Here is a 21,142-nt window from a genome sequence, read left to right on the forward strand (position 1 = left end):
TCCAGGGAGCAAGGCTGAATTCAAAGTCCTGCCTCTCAAAGAAAGGCCACTCTGGAAACTCAACACTTCCTTCCTATTTCAGAGCCCTAAAATGGCCTCGTCATTGATCCTCTTTGGTTCAGTCTCTTGAAAAGAAAACTGTGGGCAAAAGTAAGACAATGCTGGGAGAAAATCATACTTTCCTTCCAAACACAGGCCATCCACTTAATGGACAAAAACCAGACGTCTATACACCTAGAACATGGGAACTGGGACAAATTGGATTAGAAGCTTGGATAATCTGTCTTTACTGAATTATCAGGGGACTTGGCGTTCTAACGTTATCAGGGTCATCTGCAGCTGATCTGGCTCTCTGTGCACTGGAACCTCACCTTGCAACTCTGAACCAGCTGCTGCTGGGCCGCAGGGTTCTTGTTGGAAACAGCTGCATTCTGGGAGGCGGCAATGGTCTGTGTGGCTGCTGCTGCGGCCTGCTTGGCTGCAACCTGCAGATGAGTGATAGATGAGTCAGGGTCTGTGTATGCAACACACATGCATGTTGTACAGGTCACTTCCACCACAGAGTCAGGATAGGTTTGTTGCTCTAAAAGAACTCCCAAGAGCAGGCTTTGTCTTTTAAAACCAGTGATGACCCTAATCTCACAACACACTATCTTCCTTGTGTTGACATCCTCTGAGACAAGTGACAAACACAGGCATGCTTGAAAGCTCAAGCTTTAAAGTTCATTTGTCTTTCGCAAAAACAAAAGGGATGATCCCAAGATCATAATGACACTGACAAGCTGCACCAAGTCTAAATGTTTTTGGAAAAAAAATCTTCCACAAGCAGCATAGATAGTTCTGTGTCAAGCACAAGTGCTGGTGCTCTCTCAGTACTCAAAAGCCTTAGTTCCAAAATGCTGAGACTTTCCCACCAGGGCACTTAATTGGGTTTTATCCTCGTCTTTTTCCAAGAACAACAACGTTACTTTTCTTCCAGAATATAGCAGACTGCATATGGAGGGACTTCCCAGCACACAGGCAAAGGTCTCAGCTTCCAAACTCTCAAATTTCAGTGTAAGGTTCTCCTGTGTGCATTTGTAGGATAAACTTTTTTTTTTTTAAACATAGTTTGTGCCTATTACTATTTTAACTTTCTTTTTCAGAATAATTACTTCAAAAAATAACAAATATATTTCACTCCCTTCTATACCTCTCCACCCAAGCCTAATCTCCGAAGTTCATATTTCCTATGGGAAGTCCTGACAAAGTCACTGACTCTAACAGAATATAAATATTTTCAGCAAAAGATCCTTCTTGAATGTGTATATCCTTTAATGCTAGAAAAAAAATAATCCGGTTCCTCCTGAAAAGAATCTAAATTCTATTCTTGAACGTTAGAAAGGATTCGAGCTTACAGAAGCAACTTTTTCCAATGGAGTCAATGCTTTTATAGTACTCAAACCTTCAAACAATGATGTTTGAAGTCAAACAACCTTGACTTGGCTTTCTTTATATGGGCAACACCTTGTTAATTCAACTATCTTTTCAAATAACTCTTTGCAATTTAAGATGGGCATCCCAGGAAGCCAGCCTCTTTCCTGACCTCCAGTCGGTTGACAATTTTTTTCTTAATAGCATTCTGGGCAGCTGCGTTGGTTGCTACCCGGAGGCCTTCTGCAGCTTCTCTCAGCCTTTGCTGCTGGTCCTCATTCTCCGGGTTGGCTGCAGCCCCCTGCAAAGGTGAAAATAAAGATTTCAAGTGGTCCAGCGGGAGACATCACTGAATTCATACCTTCAGTATTGTTTTTTCTTTGTAACAGAAAGCATTTGGAAGGATAGTCGAATGCTGCAAGCAATATCTTTATGATGAAGATGTTTCCTCATGCAACAAAAAATACCTACCAGGGGATGTTTCAAAACTGCATGGCTAAGCAGTTAGAAATCCAAAGTAATAATTAAACACTTGAGAACACTGCCTTGGTTGTCCATACAGATTAACCTGTGGTCAGAAACCCATGGTTTAAAAGATGGGAAGATTAAATCTCCCCTCTTCCTATCTCTCCCAGGGAGCATCTTCTTTTCATTGGCATGACATAGTAATGACACATGTCTTCATGTCACTCCTGAAATACCCTGTGGCACAGGTAAATGTGAAGGGGTAAGAGTCCAGTATCAACTCAGGCGGGGACAGAGGGAAGACGGGGAAGGATGGAGGGAGGGCTCAGGAATGCCATTAAAAAGATTCCAAGGAAATTTTGTGAAACATAGACCATGCCCAGAAATCACATTCCTAGAGAGAAAGAGTTGGAAAGTCTAGTGTAAAGTCGAGATGGTACCCAAAAGTACTGAATTAATGAGAGAAAGGTAATGCCCTCAACCCGACAGAAAAAGAGGAAGGCAATGTGCACAGTCAGTCATGCATTCTTTGTCCAGCCCCACAGCCCTTTTACTTTGTTGCTTTTAGTTGAACATGTCTTAGAAACCTAAGTGGATTTTATTTAGATGGGTGGGATTCTGAAGCAGGGGAAGGCTAATGGTAATGTAGAGAAAGGATATCATTTTAACTCTACAATAATTCAACAAATGCTCACCGCACATCCAGCCTTCCTCTCCCACCAACAATAACAGCAGCCATCAAGATTTCCCTCACCAGGGCCTGAATGCTTTGTAACATGTGCTTGATGTCTATAGATCAATGAGTTTCTTCCTATGAACGCTTTCAGGCAATAATATTTGCTCTCGAGGCAGGGAGAACAGTAGAGAACAGCACACTGATTTATCGAAAATCAATTTCCTAAAAGTCTAGATTTCCAAGTGGCCAATTTGCTAAACTTACCAATTTATAAGAACCAATTTCTTTGAGCTATTTATAAAAGTTATAGCAATGCATACAGGATGGACTAGTTTTAACAGCTGTGGCAGAATTATTTTGGCAACCCTCTTGAATAGAATCTCCTATTCTTTCAAACCTTAACCACTCTCATAATCTTGATTTTGTGTTTCTAGCACTGAACAATTTTTATTTCTGTATTTCACATGCAAAAGGATTGTCTGGGCTACTTTTGGTTTCTTTTGCAGGTTTATGGAAGTTATTTTGTTTTTTTTCTGGTCTTCAGGTATTTTCTAAGCCACTCCTTTATATATGTCTCACATGCACATCAGTCTTAATTTTATTTATTTTGAGCAGCTGGAAACCAGCATTTCTGCACTTCACACTGATATGGATGCTTTGGGTCCTTGCTCAGCAATGTCTTTTTTTATGATGAATATGTATCAGATATGGGGTACTAATCTTGGCCTGAAATCTTAGTTTCTAATCATGAAATATATTTTTTCTGCACATTAAATATAATCCTTGGAAGTCTAACCTTTGCGTGTTCTTTAGCTTTCAACAAAATTCAGCAAATTAAAATATTGCTACAAAGACAAAATGAAAACTTTTAACTAAAAGCTGAAAGAATTTACAGAAACACTTAACATTGTCCCATTTAATATAAATAACCAAAATCACATGAATACTTAGAAGAAATGAGTTTTTAGTAACTTGGTAAATGCAGTGAATTGGCCTGGTAAACAGTCACATCAAGAAACAAAACATGGCCGGGCGTGGGCTCATGCCTGTAACCCCAGCACTTTGGGAGGCTGAGGCGGGTGGATCAAGAGGTCAGGAGATCGAGACCATCCTGGCTAATACAGTGAAACCCCGTCTCTACTAAAAACACAAAAAATTAGCCGGGCATGGTGGCAGGTGCCTGTCCCAGCTACTCGGGAGGCTGAGGCAGGAGAATGGTGTGAACTCGGGAGGCGGAGCTTGCAGTGAGCCAAGACTGTGCCACTGCATTCCGGCATGGGTGACAGAGCGAGACTCCATCTCAAAAAAAACAAAAACAAAAACAAAAACAAAAACGAAACGTGCACACTGGCCTGGCTCAACACTGCTTATGTGGCATTAGCATTCATCTTTTTGAGTTTTAATTTTTTTCATTTGTAAAATAAGGAATGGACTAGATCTACCCTACAGTTCTTTCCAACCTAGCAAGTAATTTTTTGTGAACGTAAGATTGCCTCAAATAGCTATGTGTAGACTGAGAGAGGTGAGGTAAACTAGTAAAACCTTTTAAAAAAAATTCAACTACTACATAAAACCCAATACATACACACACACACACACACACACACACACAGAGCATATATATATCATATATACATATATGATATATGTATAGCTTAAAGAAGGGGGTTAAAAGCAGAGCTTATTGGCTGAAACGCGGATTAGGAGACAAGGGAAGGAAGCTCAGATGCTGCCCCTCCCTGGGTCTCTCCTTCACCGCTGCCCACGAGGTGTCTCTAAGAACTCTCAGTCCTCAGGTAACATGAATGCCAGTTCAGTCAGGAGAGGTCCTCTACATGGCTATGTGTCATAATACTTTTTTTTTTTTTTTGAGACGGAGTCTTGCAGTGTCATCTGGGCTGGAATGCAGCTGGAATGCACTATCTCGGCTCACTGCAACCTCCGGCTCCCAGGTTCAAGCAATTCTCCTGCCTCAGCCTCCCTAGTAACTGGGATTACAGGTATGTGCCACCAAGCCTGGCTAATTTTTGTATTTTTAGTAGAGACAGGGTTTCGCCATGTTGGTCAGACTGGTCTTAAACTCCCGACCTCAGGTAATCCACCCACTTTGGCCTCCCAAAGTGCTGGGATTACAGGTGTGTGCCACCATGCCCAGCCCACAATATATTTTAAGTGAAGTAATGCACATATTAGGTTGAGATACCAATTCCCGGAAGCCAGGGAGATGAGATAAGATGTGGAAACACTTAATGAATCTATTTTTTTTTTTTTTGAGACGCAGGTTTGCTCTTGTTGCCCGGGCTGGAGTGCAGTGATGCAATCTTGGCTCACTGCAACCTCCACCTCCTGGGTTCAAACAATTTTCTCCTGCCTCAGCGTCCCGAGTAGCTGGGATTATAATAGGTGCACACCACCACCCCCTGTTAATTTTTTGTATTTTTATTAGAGATGGGGTTTCACCATGTTGGCCAGGTTGGTCTCCAGCTCCTGACCTCAGGTGATCCTCCCGTCTTGACCTCCCAAAAGTTCTGGGATTATAGGCACGAGCCACCGTGCCTGACCTTAATGAATCTTATATGCATAGAAATACATTTAAAATATTATTTTAAGGGCAGGAATTTGAAGGTGAATTTCATTTTCTTTTTTCACATTTATCTGCATGTTCTATTAATCCTACAAGAAATGTGTGCTAGGTACACAATAAAAAACCCAGAAAAATACAGCCTTATTCATTTAAAACAGTTCTCACCTAGAGATGCACATCGGAATACCCTGCAAAACTTAAACACGCACACGTGCGGGCACACGTGCGGGCGTGTGCGTGCACACACACACACACACAGAGTCCTACCAGTGACCTTGTGAATCAGGATCTTTGAGGATGAAACTGAGGCATGTGAATTTTAATATGTTTCATAAGGGGCTATGTATCAGACCCCAGGTTCCCAATCACTAGGTTTTGTAAGCATTATGCCATAGCATAGCTGTGAAAAAGCACAAAGCTAACACTTAACTCCTCATCCTTTTATAATATTTAAAACTGTGATGGGGATTTAAAGAACGGTAACGTAGGAAATAGTCTACTGTGCAAAATCTTGCTAGAAGTTTAGTTGAGAAGTCAAATGGAGGGCAAAGTAACATTAAGGCGTTGAGGAAGAGAACAGGTTTAGGTGAATTTGCTATTGAAAAATCTCAGGTTTAAATTAGTCACCACGTTCAATGAAGCCAACACAGTGATGACCAAATGGAAAAAGAGGCCTCCCTAAAGAGGGCACTTTGTTGCTACGGCTGAGTCAGTACCACTCCCCTGAAGCATTTCATTCAGATGTTCCATCACCTCCTTTGCCACAAGAACAGGGTTAGATGTTACAAGCCACATATGTTTTAAGCAAACAAAAATGCACACTTGGCTGAACATCCCCCATCTGGAAGGTACCTTCCAAATCCTAACACTTAATAGTGTTCACTTTTCATACAAACAAATCCAGTACCTTTGCAGCTTCCACCATGCGAGCAGTGGAGTCGGCTAAGAGTTTTGCTGCTGCCAGGAGCTTCTTCGAATTCTCCATGTCGATTTCGGCTTCTGCATCTGACCTCATGGCATTGACGAGGTCTGATGTGGCTTGGGCCAGGACCCGCGCCTGGCGCACCATTTCACCTAGAGGACGGCATAGAAGATGTGGTCAGTTTGTCTGCTTTTCAAAGGTCAGTAAAACCTCAGGAGCCAGTAGAGTCTTGTCTCTACTCTTCTGATAAGTGGGAGCAAAAAAACGGAACCTCCATGCTCTACTCCTAAGCAATGCATCCAAATTAGAACCCAAAATGAAAATATTCCCTGCGGCTGCCAGGATGATACTCGCCAAACACATCCGGGTTCAGCCTTTCACTATGAGGCATGAAGAGAACAGAAGGAACCAAAGAGGAACACTTTATAAAGAGAGGGCAGGGAACAAAATTACGTGGATTTAGCATTAGTAAACACTTATTTAGAAAACACTGCTTTCTTCACTTTGAAAACCACTTACACAAAAGCCTCTATAATAAACTTTTTGAAGAACTGGCACAGAACAAAATTATTTTTAAATTCTGTATTAATATGTAGGCTACCTAGCACCAGATGAGGGATATTACACAATCTACTCAATGTGTGCCACTTGGCCTTTGCTAATAGAAGCACAGACCCCAGCTTCATGCTCAAATGCTATGACTTGCCTTGGCCTGGAGTTTTCCCTGCCAATTTTCTCTTTGCTCATCCTTTTTTTCCCAGCACTGATTTTGATCTTGCATTATTCTTTGGTCTTATTGTCCCTGTGATTTTACTGAAATCTATTTTAATTTCCTTTTGGAAGTAGGAGGAGTATAACAACCAACATTAAAAACTAGCACGATTCAAATGTAAGGGATTTCTTCCTCTAGCAAAAGCCATCTGAAAAGAATGCTGAAGCACTGTAACAAAAAGGGGGAAGAAGAAAGTTTTTACTCAAGTAAAAATGTGCTTAAGTGGTATCCTAGACTGGATCCCGAGACGGTTAAAGGACATCAGCAGAAAAACTGATGAAATCTGAATAATGTCTGTAGTTTAGTTAGTAAAGTACCAATGCTAATTTCCTGGTTTTGACAAATGTGCTATCTTTTAGGGAAGCTGTCAAAAATGGAGAAACTGGGAAAGGTATATGGGAACTCTCCTTATTTCCTCTGCAACTTTTTTGCAAATTTAAAAGTATTTCAAAATAAAAGGATTATCAAAAACAAACAAACAACAACAACAAATTCAAATGTGTGAGGCATTCCTATCTTGTTAAATTATTTACGGATACAGAAGAACACAAGACAATTTTCTTTTTAAAAAAACAAAACTCGCTATAAGGTATTGTTCTATGCTGTCAAGGAAGCTCAAAAATAGATCTCTTACAGATTACTAGTTGGGTTGCAAATTGTGGGTCCTTTCTGGAGAAAAATTTCTTAGACACATTTAAAATAAAAATTTACCTACCAGCCCAGCACCTCCATTAATAGGAATTTACCCTACATTCGAAAAGTAAACCATTTTTACAAGAATGCTTATTGTAGTGTTTTTGTAAAAGCAAAACAAACTAACAAACAAAAAAACTAAATGTCCATTAAAAGATCACTGGTTAAATTATGATGCCTACAAAAATAGAATACTATGCTGCCACTAAAAAGATTAACACACAGGTGGACATGAAAAAAGTCCAGGCTGGGCACGGTGGCTCACCCCTGTAATCCCAGCACTTCGGGAGGCTGAGGCAGGCAGATCACCCGAGGTCAGGAGTTCAAGACCAGCCTGGCCAACATGGTGAAGCCCCATCTCTACTAAAAATACAAAAATTAGCCGGGCATGGTGGCAGATGCCTGTAATCCCAGCTACTTGGGAGGCTGAGGCAGGAGTATCTCTCGAACCTGGGAGGTGGAGGTTGCACTGAGCCAAGATTGTGCCACTATACTCCAGCCTGGGCAACAGAGTGAGATTCCACCTCAAAAAAAAGAAAAGAAAAAAAAAGAAAAGAAAAAGTCGTTAAGATATATAAAGTGAAAAGGTTATGAATTTCTGTGAGCTGGGTTTGGGGAGACTTCCTTTTCAATAGATTATAAAAAGGTGTATTGTATATGTTTTTAAACTGACTGCATATTATGTATGATGCTTTGGAATCTGAAAACACCTTTCTGCTGGAGACAAACTGTCCTCTAAGGGCTGGACAATTTAGAGACTGCAGAGGCTCAGCAGGGAACATGTCTTTGATATGCAAACTAACCAATCCAGAGCTATTCCTCCTCTAACTGGCCCAGACACTCAGGAGACACTGTTCCTCTGCCTGGATCATCCTGGGGCCAGGTCCCAGGTAACTAGCCACCACCTCCATAATTTAGAGCCTGCCAAAATTATTTAAACTAGCCAATCCTAAATTGTTTACCCTGCCCTGCATTTCCCAAGAAGTTCCAATAAAGGCCATGGTCTAGGCCCTCCCCTTGCTCCTGTCTTCTCCCTCCTGACCACCCTGGTGCTCTCCCATGACCCTGTGTGGCAGGCGCTGACCCCTCCAGGGGACACGCAAGTACAACAAACTTCTGAATTCCAAGCCTTGATCTTCTTTCCTTCTGTGGCTGCTCCAACTTTGCCATACCATACCCAACATGTGCATTCACAGAACAAAGGATCCACCGCGAATCTAACAAAATAACAAAATCTAACCATCACAACAAAAACCCGGTGAACTCTGTTTAAGTCTGTAAGCATGGCTATGGAAGAGTCTTGTGTCTTTTTCCGAGCTTCAGTGGGGAAGTCTTTGAGACCGATGAGAACTTGCCCTTGCCAGTTATCCAGGCAGCCTTCACCTTCCCTGTGGGTGAGCACCACCATCAGGAACACCAAAACCCACCCATCCACCCACCCACAGCACAGTGCCTTACCAGCATCACCCATGGAGCTGAAGATGCTCTCAGTGACACACATGATGGTGTCGGTGGCCTGGTCGTAGCGGCCAATGGGCTCGCCTCGGCTGGCAAACTGCCGCACATGCTGCAGGAGATCATGGAGGGCCTGGCTGACCACGCTGGCCGCTGCGCTGACCTGCTTCAGGAGCTCACTGTCGGTGGTGGCCGCCTGGCAGGCACGGACACAGTTCTCCACTGAGCGGTCCACCAGCTTCCCTGCTTCAATCAGCTGCTCCTGGCACACAGGGGAGCTGATAGTGGGGCTCACAACCTGAAGCGAGACAGGAACAGGTTGTGGGCACTGCGGTTGAATCCTGGTCCCTCTCCATGTGCCGCCACAGTCCCATCAAGGCCCTTCCTGCTCTGGGCCTCGGTTTCTTACTCACAGGACCATTGCTCGGTTTCTTACTTACAGGATCGTTTCATTCAATGAAACCATTGCTTCAGTCTCACACACTCTGCTATTCTACTTCATCCTTGTGATTTGACATGTCCCGCTGATTTATAATGTCATTAGTCACACGTGACAGTCCATACTACTTCCCTACTTCCATAGAGAGAAATTCCTGAGATTTCCCAATTATACCTCCTTCCTTTTAGGATCCTTTGAATTGAGTCTTTTGAGTTGGGATACAAAGACTACCTAAAAGAATTCTATTTCTATTCCCAGAAACACCTGAAACTCTGCCTCATAGTCCTTTAATGAACAGGGGGGTTCTGTCAGTTCCTTGTAAATTCTAGCAGTGTGGACAAGGAAAGCTTGAGGGAGACAATGCTGCAAATCTTACCATAGGCTCTCGATGGCAAGCTGAGCCAGATCACAGATCTACACAACATGACAGGCCATCATGTCCAGAAACGGACATTTCCCATCTTCTGATGCATCATCACCGAGAGGACACATGAAGTGGAGGGGAAAGGTATTTGGAGGCAGACAGACCTGAGTTGTTACTCTAGTTCTGCCACTTACTACTTCTGTGGCCTTAACCTACTAACATCTAAGGGCCTCAGATTCCTCATCAGTGAACTAGAGATAATGGTACTTAATCCTGCTTGCAGCATTACTGGGGAGATGTAATGAGGGGATGTATGACACACAGAGTGTGTATACCCTGGCAACAATTAACATCCCCACTCGGACACTGTGTAGTGTAGCCTACAAAGGGTTCCCATAAACTCTGGGGCTTATTTCTGAACCCATTTATAATGCTGTACCACACAAGGCAAGAACTATTTTTGTGCAGGTGTAAGATGCACTGAGAAGTCCAAAGGGGAGACACAGCAATTTGCATATAGAAATGAACTAGTGAAAAGTACCAAAGGCCTGAGGACTTGGGCAAAGAACAAATGATAAAAGCAGAATCAGACCACTTATGCTAAAATCCCATCATCACTTAAGACACTTGAAAGAAGTTCTAAAGCTTAGACTATTTGAAAAAATTCCACCCCTGCTACCCACTAAATGCCTGGAGGCAGATAACAGCAGGTGATACTGCATAGAAAGGGCTGGGGCGCCAGCTGGCTTACCTTGGCACATGCCACAAGCTGGGAGGTGGAGAGGGCACACTGGGTGGCAGCGGCAATTACCCTGTTCTGTAGGACAGTATCTTCGGCCACTTGGGCAACATTCTTTGCCTTTAGTACCAACATGGCAGCTGCATTGGCAACAGCTTTGGCCAAACTCATTAAAACATCCTGAGAAAGGGGAATCAAAGACTGTTCATTTATTTCTCTCTAATCACCTTTCACAGCCTGAAAATAAACATGTTATTAAAATTCCGTTTGATCTTTTTCCTTCAGCACTTCAGAAGTTTTTTTACTTGTTTTTTAAAATGTCAACTTATCCTTAGAGGTAATTAAAAAAGGAGACTTGTATCCTAATAACTCAGTCTCTTACATCCATTAAGTAGCACAGGTTTAAATCTAAAATAGTGAATTTGAGGGAAGGGTTATTATTTTAACCACTGATTCACATTCATGCACTTATCTAACACAAAGTCTTGACCACGTCTCTTGGATGAGTGGCCGATATGGTGGATCAGGAGAAGCTGAAAACATAGCCAGATGCCACAACATCATGTGCCATAGTTATAATTCATGGCCTCCAAGTCATCACGCCCCACTGCAACTTGAAAATGTATCTTCTGGATTTCTACTTTGCCCAAAGATCTGAGTCGTCATCAGAAATTCAGCCATAGCTCTACCTCCAGAGGGCAACATTTGATGCGCACAGACACATAGCTGGCACCAATACCTACAGCTCAAGAGCCAAGAAATGCTCTGAACATGAGTTATTCTCAGTGTTCTGCAGCCTTCCGGGTAGGAATTAAATTATGACAGAAAGCAGAAAGAGAGCCTATATAAATACACTAGCTATAAGACGGTCTGACTGAAGATGCAAGGAGCGCTGAGCCTTGAAACAGCAGTTTATGTTTCAACTCAATGACTACGCATTCTGCCTGCAGAAAGAAGAATCCTTTGAGCCTACCAGATTTGCCACCCATCTGTTTGACCTGAAGAATAACCACGGTTACAGTTAATTTACTTCTTTGCTTTTAATACTGAAAGTAGTTTATTTGACTTGGAAATGCCTTCACAAACATACAAGCCATTTTTATTTTGAACAAACATGTCAAGGCTTTTCCCCTCAAGGAAATACGGTCAGAAGTCTTTATTAGTTCATCAGATGATAAAGACCACATTTGATTCTAAATGTAAAGGGCACCCACAGTGTCTTCACAGTGAGATATTTTATGAGAAGATACAATGGAAATAATATTCAGCCTGCACAGTTTTACACAGAACAAAGACTAGATACAATCCAGCTAAAACAGAAACCCATGAATCTATCAAGTAAGCTGATTTTAAAATGGACAAAACCTAACTGGTCTTCAAGGAGCAGGTTATTCCAGTCTTTCTTAGGTCTGTGATGTTTCCTGGCTACCCCAGGTATAATTAAAGCCCATGGTGCTGAAAGCTGAAGATTCCTTTGGGATTTGACTGGCACTTGTCTACCATACAACTTTTAGGAATTGCTCCCACTATGGCAAAGTTACAGTTCCTGGACATTTATCTCAATGCTCAGTGAAAACACAGCTTGAATGTCACAAATTATTAAAAAGATTTTTAAAAATAACTTTCCAAAGTAGGTCATGGTATTCCCTCACTTGACATGAATTCATCTTTTCAGATGGGGGCCAGGATTTGGTCACATAGAATCATGATTGTTCTAAAGGGCTTTGTTAGAATTGTTTAAAGAAATCCTGTTCCTCTTATTAATTTTGTCCAAAAAAATACAGTTAGAAAAAGAATGTGATACTACAGCTATAGCTGCTGACAAGGCCTTTGTCAAAATTTTCAACAAGACCACTATTATACAGCCAGTGTAAAATAAATCTTTGTTAACTATGGGAACATGCAGTACATTAAGAACCCAAGAAAAGCTCTGAGATATGATCTCAAGAATCAGAAAAATAGAGTAAGAAATCCAATGTCAGTTACCCATAACTGGAGGAGGTTGCAGGATCACCTTACTGGCCTGGTCTCTACCTAGAGAGCTTACACAATTGAAAACATTCAAGTCAGGCCTGTCCCTGCTAACAAAAGCTCTGTAGGACTATCACCCTGAACCTGAACCTACTTCCTCTGCACATCTGAATAGAAACAAACATTAGGAAGCAGGGTTGACATTCATACACAATGAAAATAATCTGCTAAAGCAGGGAGAGGCAGGTAAAGCTTTTAAAAAATACAAGGTTGCATGCGATGTTTTAAGGAAGAATTGTCTTTCTCCTTAACCTTCCTTGGCACTTTGGAGAAAACAATAATATTAATACTTTTGGGGAAAGTAAATGACCATGTCAAGATAATTAAGCCTAGTAAAACAACAGCTGAATCTCCTATTTACCAAGTTCCTAAATGGGTACCTGCCTACAAACAATTACCTGCCCTAATTTAAAAAGTAAAGGCCAATGCAAGAGAAGTTTAGGGATATGGAAAGGGAAATCAGGATGGGGACACAATAAACTTGGGTTTAGCAGAATATATTGATGTGCAGTTCATTCTGATTCTAGGGAACTTATGACCGGCCATCTCAGTGTAGAAATGGCTTCCAGGAATATTCCTACAGCCCATGATGCGAACTCACCCTCCATCATGACATAAATGTACATCGAATGTCTTATTGCACTGCAGGATATAAGTGAATCCCATAGCCCAGTGCCACAGGCATGTGAAGAGTGAAGGAGAAACAAACACATCTATGTATGAAGGTTGAAATTTCATGTCTCACAACATACATGATCACATCTTAGTTTAACTAACACATCTTTTGCTTATAAAATTTAGAAGTTCTAGATAAAATGGCATGCAAAATTGCCACCCATGAAGCAAGAAACCTGAATGCCAGAAGAAAGCTAATCATCTTTTTGTTCTGTCTATAACATATTATAAAATCATTGTCAAATGAAGAGGTGGTCAAAACAGATGAAGTCAAAAATGCAGGAAGAAAGGTATTGAGAGGTGTCAGGTAGTTAATAAAAACATTGTGTTATTTTCTGGACTTGGTGATATTTGTGGTATGAGTTTATATAAGTTTGCAATTCTTTGTGATTTCTTCTAAGTAAATATTTCACTATATACATAATTCAAAAACATTTTAACAAGTGAAGGCCGATGAAATTCTGTAGAATCCTAAACAGTGAACTTGACACAAGATTTGGAAAAGGGCATCTTTCAGAGAACCTGGGCTGGAACAGTAACAATTTCATTAGGATATATTTATATATGACTTGCAAAATTAGAGACTTAGGAGGAGGAGTAAAGGGCACTGGCCCACCAGCACATAAGCAGCTCATGCTGGCCTGAACTCCCCCAGCAGCAGGCCTCTGCGCCTCACCCTTTGAGGGACAGGGATGGAGGCAGACGAGCAGACACCTGATGCTTTCTGAGCTGCCGTGAGGTGATACTGCACACAGTGGTGACACTCGCTCCCCAGAGGGCAAGCAGCACATGGCCCTGGTATTGAAAAAGAAGGGTCACAAAAAAGACTTCTCTGCCACGCTTGTGGTTTTGGATAAGATACAAAAAACAAACCACCTCTGAGTACAAAGGAAATTCTCTCTCTCTCTCTGTATGTGTGTTGAAGTACATAGGTTTTCATGTTTATGAGGACTCAAGAATGATGCCATTAAACCCTTCTCCTAAACAGGTAAAATAAGACTGGCCAGGCGCTGATAATCAGGGGTTAGGTGACAGATACCAGGAGTTCATGACACTATTAATATTTCCTCCCTTCTTGTGATTAAAGAATGTCCAGCATATTGGAAAAAAAAATAATAATCAGGGTCACGTGTGGTGGCTCACGCCTGTAATCCCAGCACTTTGGGAGACCGAGGCGGGCCGATCATGAGGTCAGAAGTTTGAGACCAGCCTGATCAACACAGTGAAACCCCATCTCTACTAAAAATACAAAAATTAGCCGGGCGTGGTGGCATGCGCCTGTAACCCCAGCTACTCAGGAGGTTAAGGCAGGAGAATCACTTGAACCCGGGAGAGAGAGGTTGCAGTGAGCCGAGATCATGCCACTGCCCTCTAGCCTGGGTGACAGAGTGAAACTCTAATTAAAAAAAAAAAAAAAAAATCAGGAAAGCTACATATGTGCTTTACAGTGATGTAACATGGTGTCAGTGAAATGAGTTTTCCTATTAAAAAAAAATTTTTTTTGGTAACACAAAAAGATCTCACTCCCAACATAATACATCTCAATCGCATTCTTGACAATCTCAAAGAAAATGTAGTTAGCTTTTGAAATATTACATTCTGCCTGCTGGGGTCTAAGACCATCACTTAGACTTCTTTCCATGACTATAAGGCTGCAAATATCTTACCTGGAATCGCTCATCAGTCTCATTCTCTCCAATCTGTCTCAGAAGATCCCCACTGGCTTGTCCGATGCTGCCAGCAGCAGTCAAAACTGTCTGTCGAGGCTGTGAACAAAGAACACACCTTAATTGGAAAGAAAACGCATTTCCTCCAGTGCCATGAGACATGGAAGTACAGGAAGTAGAATCTCATAGAATTTGCTCCCTTTGTCTATCAGTGAGAATCTCAGGTGGTCTGCCGGATAGAAGACATCCTGGTGAAATCGGTGCAAGGAAACATCCGGTGTCTCACAAACCAGCAATAGGTATGTGGATTTGAAATGGCCCATTAGTGAGCCTTGTTCAGGTCTTAAGAAGGTGATGCGCATTCCGTGGAAATTAGGGTGCAAACTTATATTTCCCTTAAATGTGTGTTAATCCTGTGTGTTAAGTTCCTGGGGTTGCATCTACTCAAGTACCCTTGACGGGGAGGCCTTTATACTAAGAGCTCAACCACTCCTGAATGTGGGTGAGCTCTTAGTTGCAGAGAGAAACATACCCCATCAGGATGCAAGGAACAGCTGGGGAAGCAAGAGCCGCATGGTCCCCCAGCAGATGTAGCCATCCCATCAGAACCCCAGCGATGCGTGCCTCTGGAGCTTACCTCTCCAGAAGTAGGCTGCACAGCTTTCAGCAAGTCTGACACTGCCCCAGCGAGGGTCCTGGCAGCTCTGAGCAAGTCCTCCCCGCTGCCCACCTCATCATCCATGAGGGCGGCCAGTAGCTTCACACCCTTGGACATCTCCGTCAGGTTGGAAGAAATAGTGGTGATTGCACATCCCACAGCTGTGTAGTCAGTGTCTGCAGGGTCACCTGGGAGAGAAAAGAACCATCCCCATCGAAGGAGGGCACATGGTTCTGGTGAGAATTTCCAAAACCCCACACTGGCGGGAGTTCCTCACCCACCATCCTGCAGGAGTCAGACAGCAAGCGTCACATGAGCACAGTGAGATGGCCTGCTCCCTGTCTCCACAGTGACTGCAGAAAGGTCCTTTTGCCTGGAGGCCTCAAGCATTGAAATACTGAGTACAACCACCTTTAAAAACCCAAAGGATGTCTCAGCATCTCACAGCCTTTTCCATTAGGCCCCTGTCAGCAGCTCAGGGGGTCAACTCTGCTCCTGAAAGGCGGATACGCTGCAGGGTGAAACCAAGCAAGTTCCCAGCTCTCCCCTGAGAGCGCAAGGCTGGGAGCCACACTGTGCCAGAAGAGACCACTGCTGGACAAGATGGGTGAAGGCACACATGACAGGTCTGTTTGTTCAAAACCATTTTCCAACTGTAGGTGCCCAGAAGGGAGAAAGTAGCCTCAATAGACTTTGCAGTATGTCCAGCACACTGACAAGCCATGAGAAGATCTGAATAGGTGCTTTTTAATGAGGATGCAAGATACAGGCAAAAAGCAATAAGATGTTCCTTACCCGCTCTCCTGGGTCACTGGGAGAAAAGCACCTAAGAATAGACTATCCTCTCATAATATGAAGTCTATTGTTTCAATCAACAGATAACTTATATTTTAAAATTAAAAAAACAGCTTTTAAACAAACTCCAATGCAGCACAAATCTTAAGGGACTTACCCGCCGTGAGGTTAACAACCGAAGCCGTTCCGGCCGTGATAGCATCAACTTGAGAATGGATTTCGTGTTTCGATTCATCGACTTTGTTCTGAACCCATACCCTAGATGCCTGCAAAGCCAGACAACGGCACAACACAATCACAGCACAGAATTACCCAGGAGACCTGAAAAGCCCCCCCATAAAATCAGACCAGCATTTTGGCTACATTCTTCTTATGAGGCCAACGCCGACAGGGCCCTTAAGTTATCCTAAACAGTATCCTCAACAGGCCTCTTGCTCCTTCGGAGATACTCAATGGCGTGCAAATTCTCCCTGTGTCTTACATTAATTATGTTGTTTGTGTTTTTAACTTTTAAGATCTTAGGGAGAAAAATTCCACATGGCTTTATTTAGAAAAATTCAATTGAAAAAGAACGAGAAGCGAAAAATCAATGTTTCATAATAATACTGCACATTAGCACTGATAGTTGTTGCTAATTTTCACCTTGCTTTGCAGGGAGCAGGGTGAGAAGGAGGGTGTTTCAGCTCATAGGTGTTCTCTGTCAATGTAGGAAATGTCTCTTGCTTATAACATGCATCGCCTTGAAGACGACTAAAGGCCATGCTCATGTAGATGGTAAAACCTTTCCTGGTAAGATGAGGGGATGGGTCGAGACCCCTGTTCTGGATCCAGATCTACCACTAGTAGGTGATAGGACCTTGGGCAAATCATATCCAGGTCCTGTGCCTTATACTTTTTCTACCGTAGGAATTCAATGGTTTTTAAAAACCTTTCCAGCTCTTATACTTTATATGTTTATTTGAACCTATAAATAGCAAGTTCTCTATTTTCTGGTATGAACTTACCTAATAAATGATCATTTATCTTGATAATGATGACCCTGCAGTAAGGTGCTCATCTGCTTCCCAAAATATCCCAAAAATATTCATCTATGTTCAGGATGTGACTAGCACTAAAAATAATTTATTGCATTCTAAATCTTTGAAAACTGGTGAAAGAGGAATGTTAAATCTTAAATATTTTAAAACTCTACCTCCCAATTATACTGGATATGGGAATCTGCCATACATGTTTTTACTCTGGAGTTCCCCAAAGCAAAATGTTTATTGTCTTCAGGTACCTGGGAGAAATGGCACCGAGGATACCAGCAACCTCCACGCACACAAATGTGCAAATGAAAGACTCAGCATTCTGGGAGAACTTGGAGGGCAGTTATCCTGGCAGGACAAGATGAGACTACAGACTGTATCTTGGTTCTGGCCCCTGTGATGGCACCAGTCAGTCCTACAACAGTGGTTGTCAACCCTGACTGGCCATTAGAATCAGCTGGTGAGAATAAAAACCACTGATTCTCAGGCTCCACCCACAGAAACATCGATTTATTTGGTCAGAGCTGGTGCTTTGGGCTTTGTTTTTAAAGTTCCTCGGATGATTCTAACATACAAAGCAGGGTTGAGAATGACAGTGCTAGCCGGTGCTTCTCAAACTTTAATGGTCACACAAAGAAGTTGGGAACTTGGCTAAAATGCAGATTCTGTTTGAGTGGGCTGGGGAAGGCCCAAGATTCTGCACCTCTTACAAGACTCTGGGAATTGCCAACACTGCTGGTCCTGGGACCACGATTTGAGCAGTGAGGAGTTGGAAGATTTTATGCAGCAGTAGCTACAGGAAGATCTCTGGGTTAATCACCCACCTTGCTGAAAAGCTCAATGGTAGTAAGCCAGTGCTTCTCAAAGCACAGTCCCCAGACACGCAGCGCTGGCATCACCGGAGATCTTGCTGGAAATGCAAAATCTCAGGCCCTACCCAAGATCCAAAACCAAAAACAAAACAAAAAAAAAAATGGGGGGAGAGTCCAGCAATGTGTGTTTTAACAGGCCCTTCAGATGATGCTGACATATGCTACAGTTTGAGAACCACTGGTAGCAATAAAACTAACCAACAGCTAATGCTTACTGAGCTCTTACTACGTGCTAGGGGCCATGCTAAGAACTCTACAGGTGATTAGATCATTGCAGCTTCACAACAACTCTATTTACAGATGACAAAGTGGAGGATTAGAGAAGGCAAGTAGCCCAGATTCACACAGCCAGTACTGGAGCTGGGGTTTGAACCCAGGTCGCAGGATCCTAGGGTCCAAGTTCTCTGCCCTCCCATGGTACTGCCAAAAGCCTGCAGTACTCTATGATTTTCTCCTCCTATGGGTGCAACTGAGAGACAAAGTCTCAAGATCCTGAAAAAATCATGGGTTTCCATTTCACCTAGAGACAGAAATTTACCTAGATGAATCCTGACAGAGTGCATAACACTGCTTTCTGCCAGGACAGAGACTTGGCATGAAAACCACTCAACAGTATTTACCATATCCTGGCCGAGAGGTGGCAGCGAGTCGAGCTCACTGAGGTCATCCTGGGCCTGCTGGACGGCATGCATGCTTGTATTGATCGTCCCCATCAGGGCCTGCTGGGCTGAGGTCTGCAAAGGCAGATGAAACAAAGCTGTCATCCCATACTCCTGGGACTGACATGGCCCTTTATGCAAAACAAAGCAAAACAGAACTCTGCGCTCGAGACAAAGCAGCCCAGGCCACATCTCAACAAGCGCCTGAACTATCTCCCATTTCAACCTGGAGGCCAGAAATAGATACTGCATTATATTAATAGAACACAAAATGAAGGTGATTGCCATGGAGGGATTATAATCAGAGATGTGTGAAGAGCTTAATTAGCTGACAAGAAGGCTCATAAGAGTCCTTGCAGGGGAACTGAGGTGATCCAGTCTTTGAGTACCGAGGACCTCCTCATGCACAGGAAACACGTGGGTGTTAAATGAGAATGCTTCCTGATAGATGCTTAAGGACTCCACCTAAATCTACGGTCAACATACTTTTTCAGAGACAAGTGTTGCTCCTGAGCTTTCAAAAAGTTCTCGTCCAATAGCAAGAGAGTCAGTCCCAAGGCCAGCCACAGAGGCACCGAGCCAGACAGACCAGCACAGTGGAAAGCAATCAATGACTCCCAGGGTGAAACCTCAAGATTGCTAAAAACCTGGTCTACTTCTCAGCCTTTCCTAGGGGTATCTGGACCAATCAGCTTCGTGCTGCCAGGACACGGGAGCAGGGTTCTGTCCCTGTATCAAAAGTCATGTTGAGAGCTCCCCAATTTTCCAGTCACAGAGGACACCTCCGATACCAAACAGGCAGTGATCCGAGTCATCCTATTTAAAAAATGCACAGCTGAACGAGGCATGATTCAGCCGGGAACTAGAGAGAGTTCCAACACTCAGCCCATCACCACCGCTGGTGTCCACCCTGCATGCCGGAGGCAGCAGACTAACCAGCGGGGGAGGAGCACAGGAAGCCTCACCAGTGGCGGCATGTGGCCTCGGTGCATCTGCCCAACCATGACCTGCTGCTGTGGCGAAGGCATGCTGCCAACGTTGAAGGTCTCAGGCCCGCTGGAGCCCGAGCGCATCACGGCCGGCAGCGCCACTGAGCCGTGCTCTGCCTTCCCGGTCCGGTTGAACTGCTGCTGCAAGATGGTGGACCTGCCGGGAAAAGTGGTTTGGTCACTGTAAGGACGCCACCCATGTGGAGTGCAATGAAGAGACCCCACAGATGTCACGTACGTTCCCTGCTTTATGCTGTGAAGGCCAATTTAAAGAGGCACATACAGACAGAGAAGCAGGAATGAAGAAGTGGCATCACAATACTTAGCAGAGCTCTGAGATGAATCCTTTCACGACAAGTAATGTAAATAATTACTCCCAATTTATCCACTTAATAGACTTATGATATTATGCAATTAGTTGTTATTAAGAAAACAAGGCTGGGTGCAGTATCTCACCCCTGTAATCCCAGCCCTTTGGGAGGCCAAGCAGGGAGGATTCCTTGAAGTCAGGAGTTCAAGACCAGCCTGAACATATGAGACCTCATCTCTACAAAAAATTCAAAAACTTAGCCTGGAGTGGTGGTACATGCCTACAGTCCTAGCTATTCAAGAGGATGAGGTGGGAGGATCACCTGAGCCCAGGAGCCAGAGGCTGCAGTGAGCTATGATCATGCCTCTGTACTCCAGCCTGGGCAACAGAGTAAGACTCTGTCTCAAGAAGAAAAAATGACAACAACAACACAGAGATTCCTATAATAATGATGTCCCAGGTTTTAAGTGAATGTTTTGATATGTTGATATATTATTTTTGGTAAATCATACCTGAAAGAACATTCACTAAACAAGTATCAACCTTCTGCCAGGTTCCATTCCAAGCATCAGAGATACAGATGATGTATCTGCAGCTTGAAAGGGGAAATGTGGAAATGAAGCTAGGGGAAAATCTCCCACAGCTTAGCTCCCTCCGTCAGGCCCACCACCACTGACCACAGAGGATGTTTCACTGCCTCTAGAGCCTTGACCACGTGAGGCTTTGGCACCTTCCACAAATGCTTTCAGCTAAATATTGGGAAGACTCTTAAGGTATCTAATGAAAAAATTGCATTTTTAATTTTTTTTTTTTGAGACAGAGTTTCACTCTTGTCATGCAGACCGGAGCACAGTGGCGCGATTTCGGCTCACTGCAACCTCCGCCTCCCGGGTTCAAGTTATTCTCCTGCCTCAGCCTCCCAAGTAGCTGGGATTA

The 21,142-nt window shown here is 43.2% G+C and overlaps 1 protein-coding gene across 9 annotated transcripts in view; it reads right to left on the reverse strand.

Moving 5' to 3' along the window:
- LOC105489073 (talin 2) overlaps window positions 1-21,142 on the reverse strand; it is a 452,478-nt gene that overhangs the window by 123,228 nt on the left and 308,108 nt on the right. For all 9 annotated transcript variants that reach the window (XM_011753725.3, XM_011753706.3, XM_011753714.3 and 6 more), the window contains 10 exons: window positions 19,873-20,053; window positions 18,869-18,982; window positions 16,506-16,614; window positions 15,533-15,741; window positions 14,896-14,994; window positions 10,535-10,702; window positions 8,984-9,278; window positions 6,046-6,212; window positions 1,586-1,714; window positions 372-485 (listed from right to left, as the gene is read on the reverse strand). In XM_011753725.3, coding sequence (XP_011752027.2) covers window positions 372-485; window positions 1,586-1,714; window positions 6,046-6,212; window positions 8,984-9,278; window positions 10,535-10,702; window positions 14,896-14,994; window positions 15,533-15,741; window positions 16,506-16,614; window positions 18,869-18,982; window positions 19,873-20,053 — 1,585 coding nt within the window. The remainder of the gene's footprint in view (window positions 1-371; window positions 486-1,585; window positions 1,715-6,045; window positions 6,213-8,983; window positions 9,279-10,534; window positions 10,703-14,895; window positions 14,995-15,532; window positions 15,742-16,505; window positions 16,615-18,868; window positions 18,983-19,872; window positions 20,054-21,142) is intronic.

This window comes from Macaca nemestrina, chromosome 7 (genome assembly GCF_043159975.1).
Source record: "Macaca nemestrina isolate mMacNem1 chromosome 7, mMacNem.hap1, whole genome shotgun sequence".
Classification (NCBI taxonomy): Eukaryota; Metazoa; Chordata; class Mammalia; order Primates; family Cercopithecidae; genus Macaca; species Macaca nemestrina.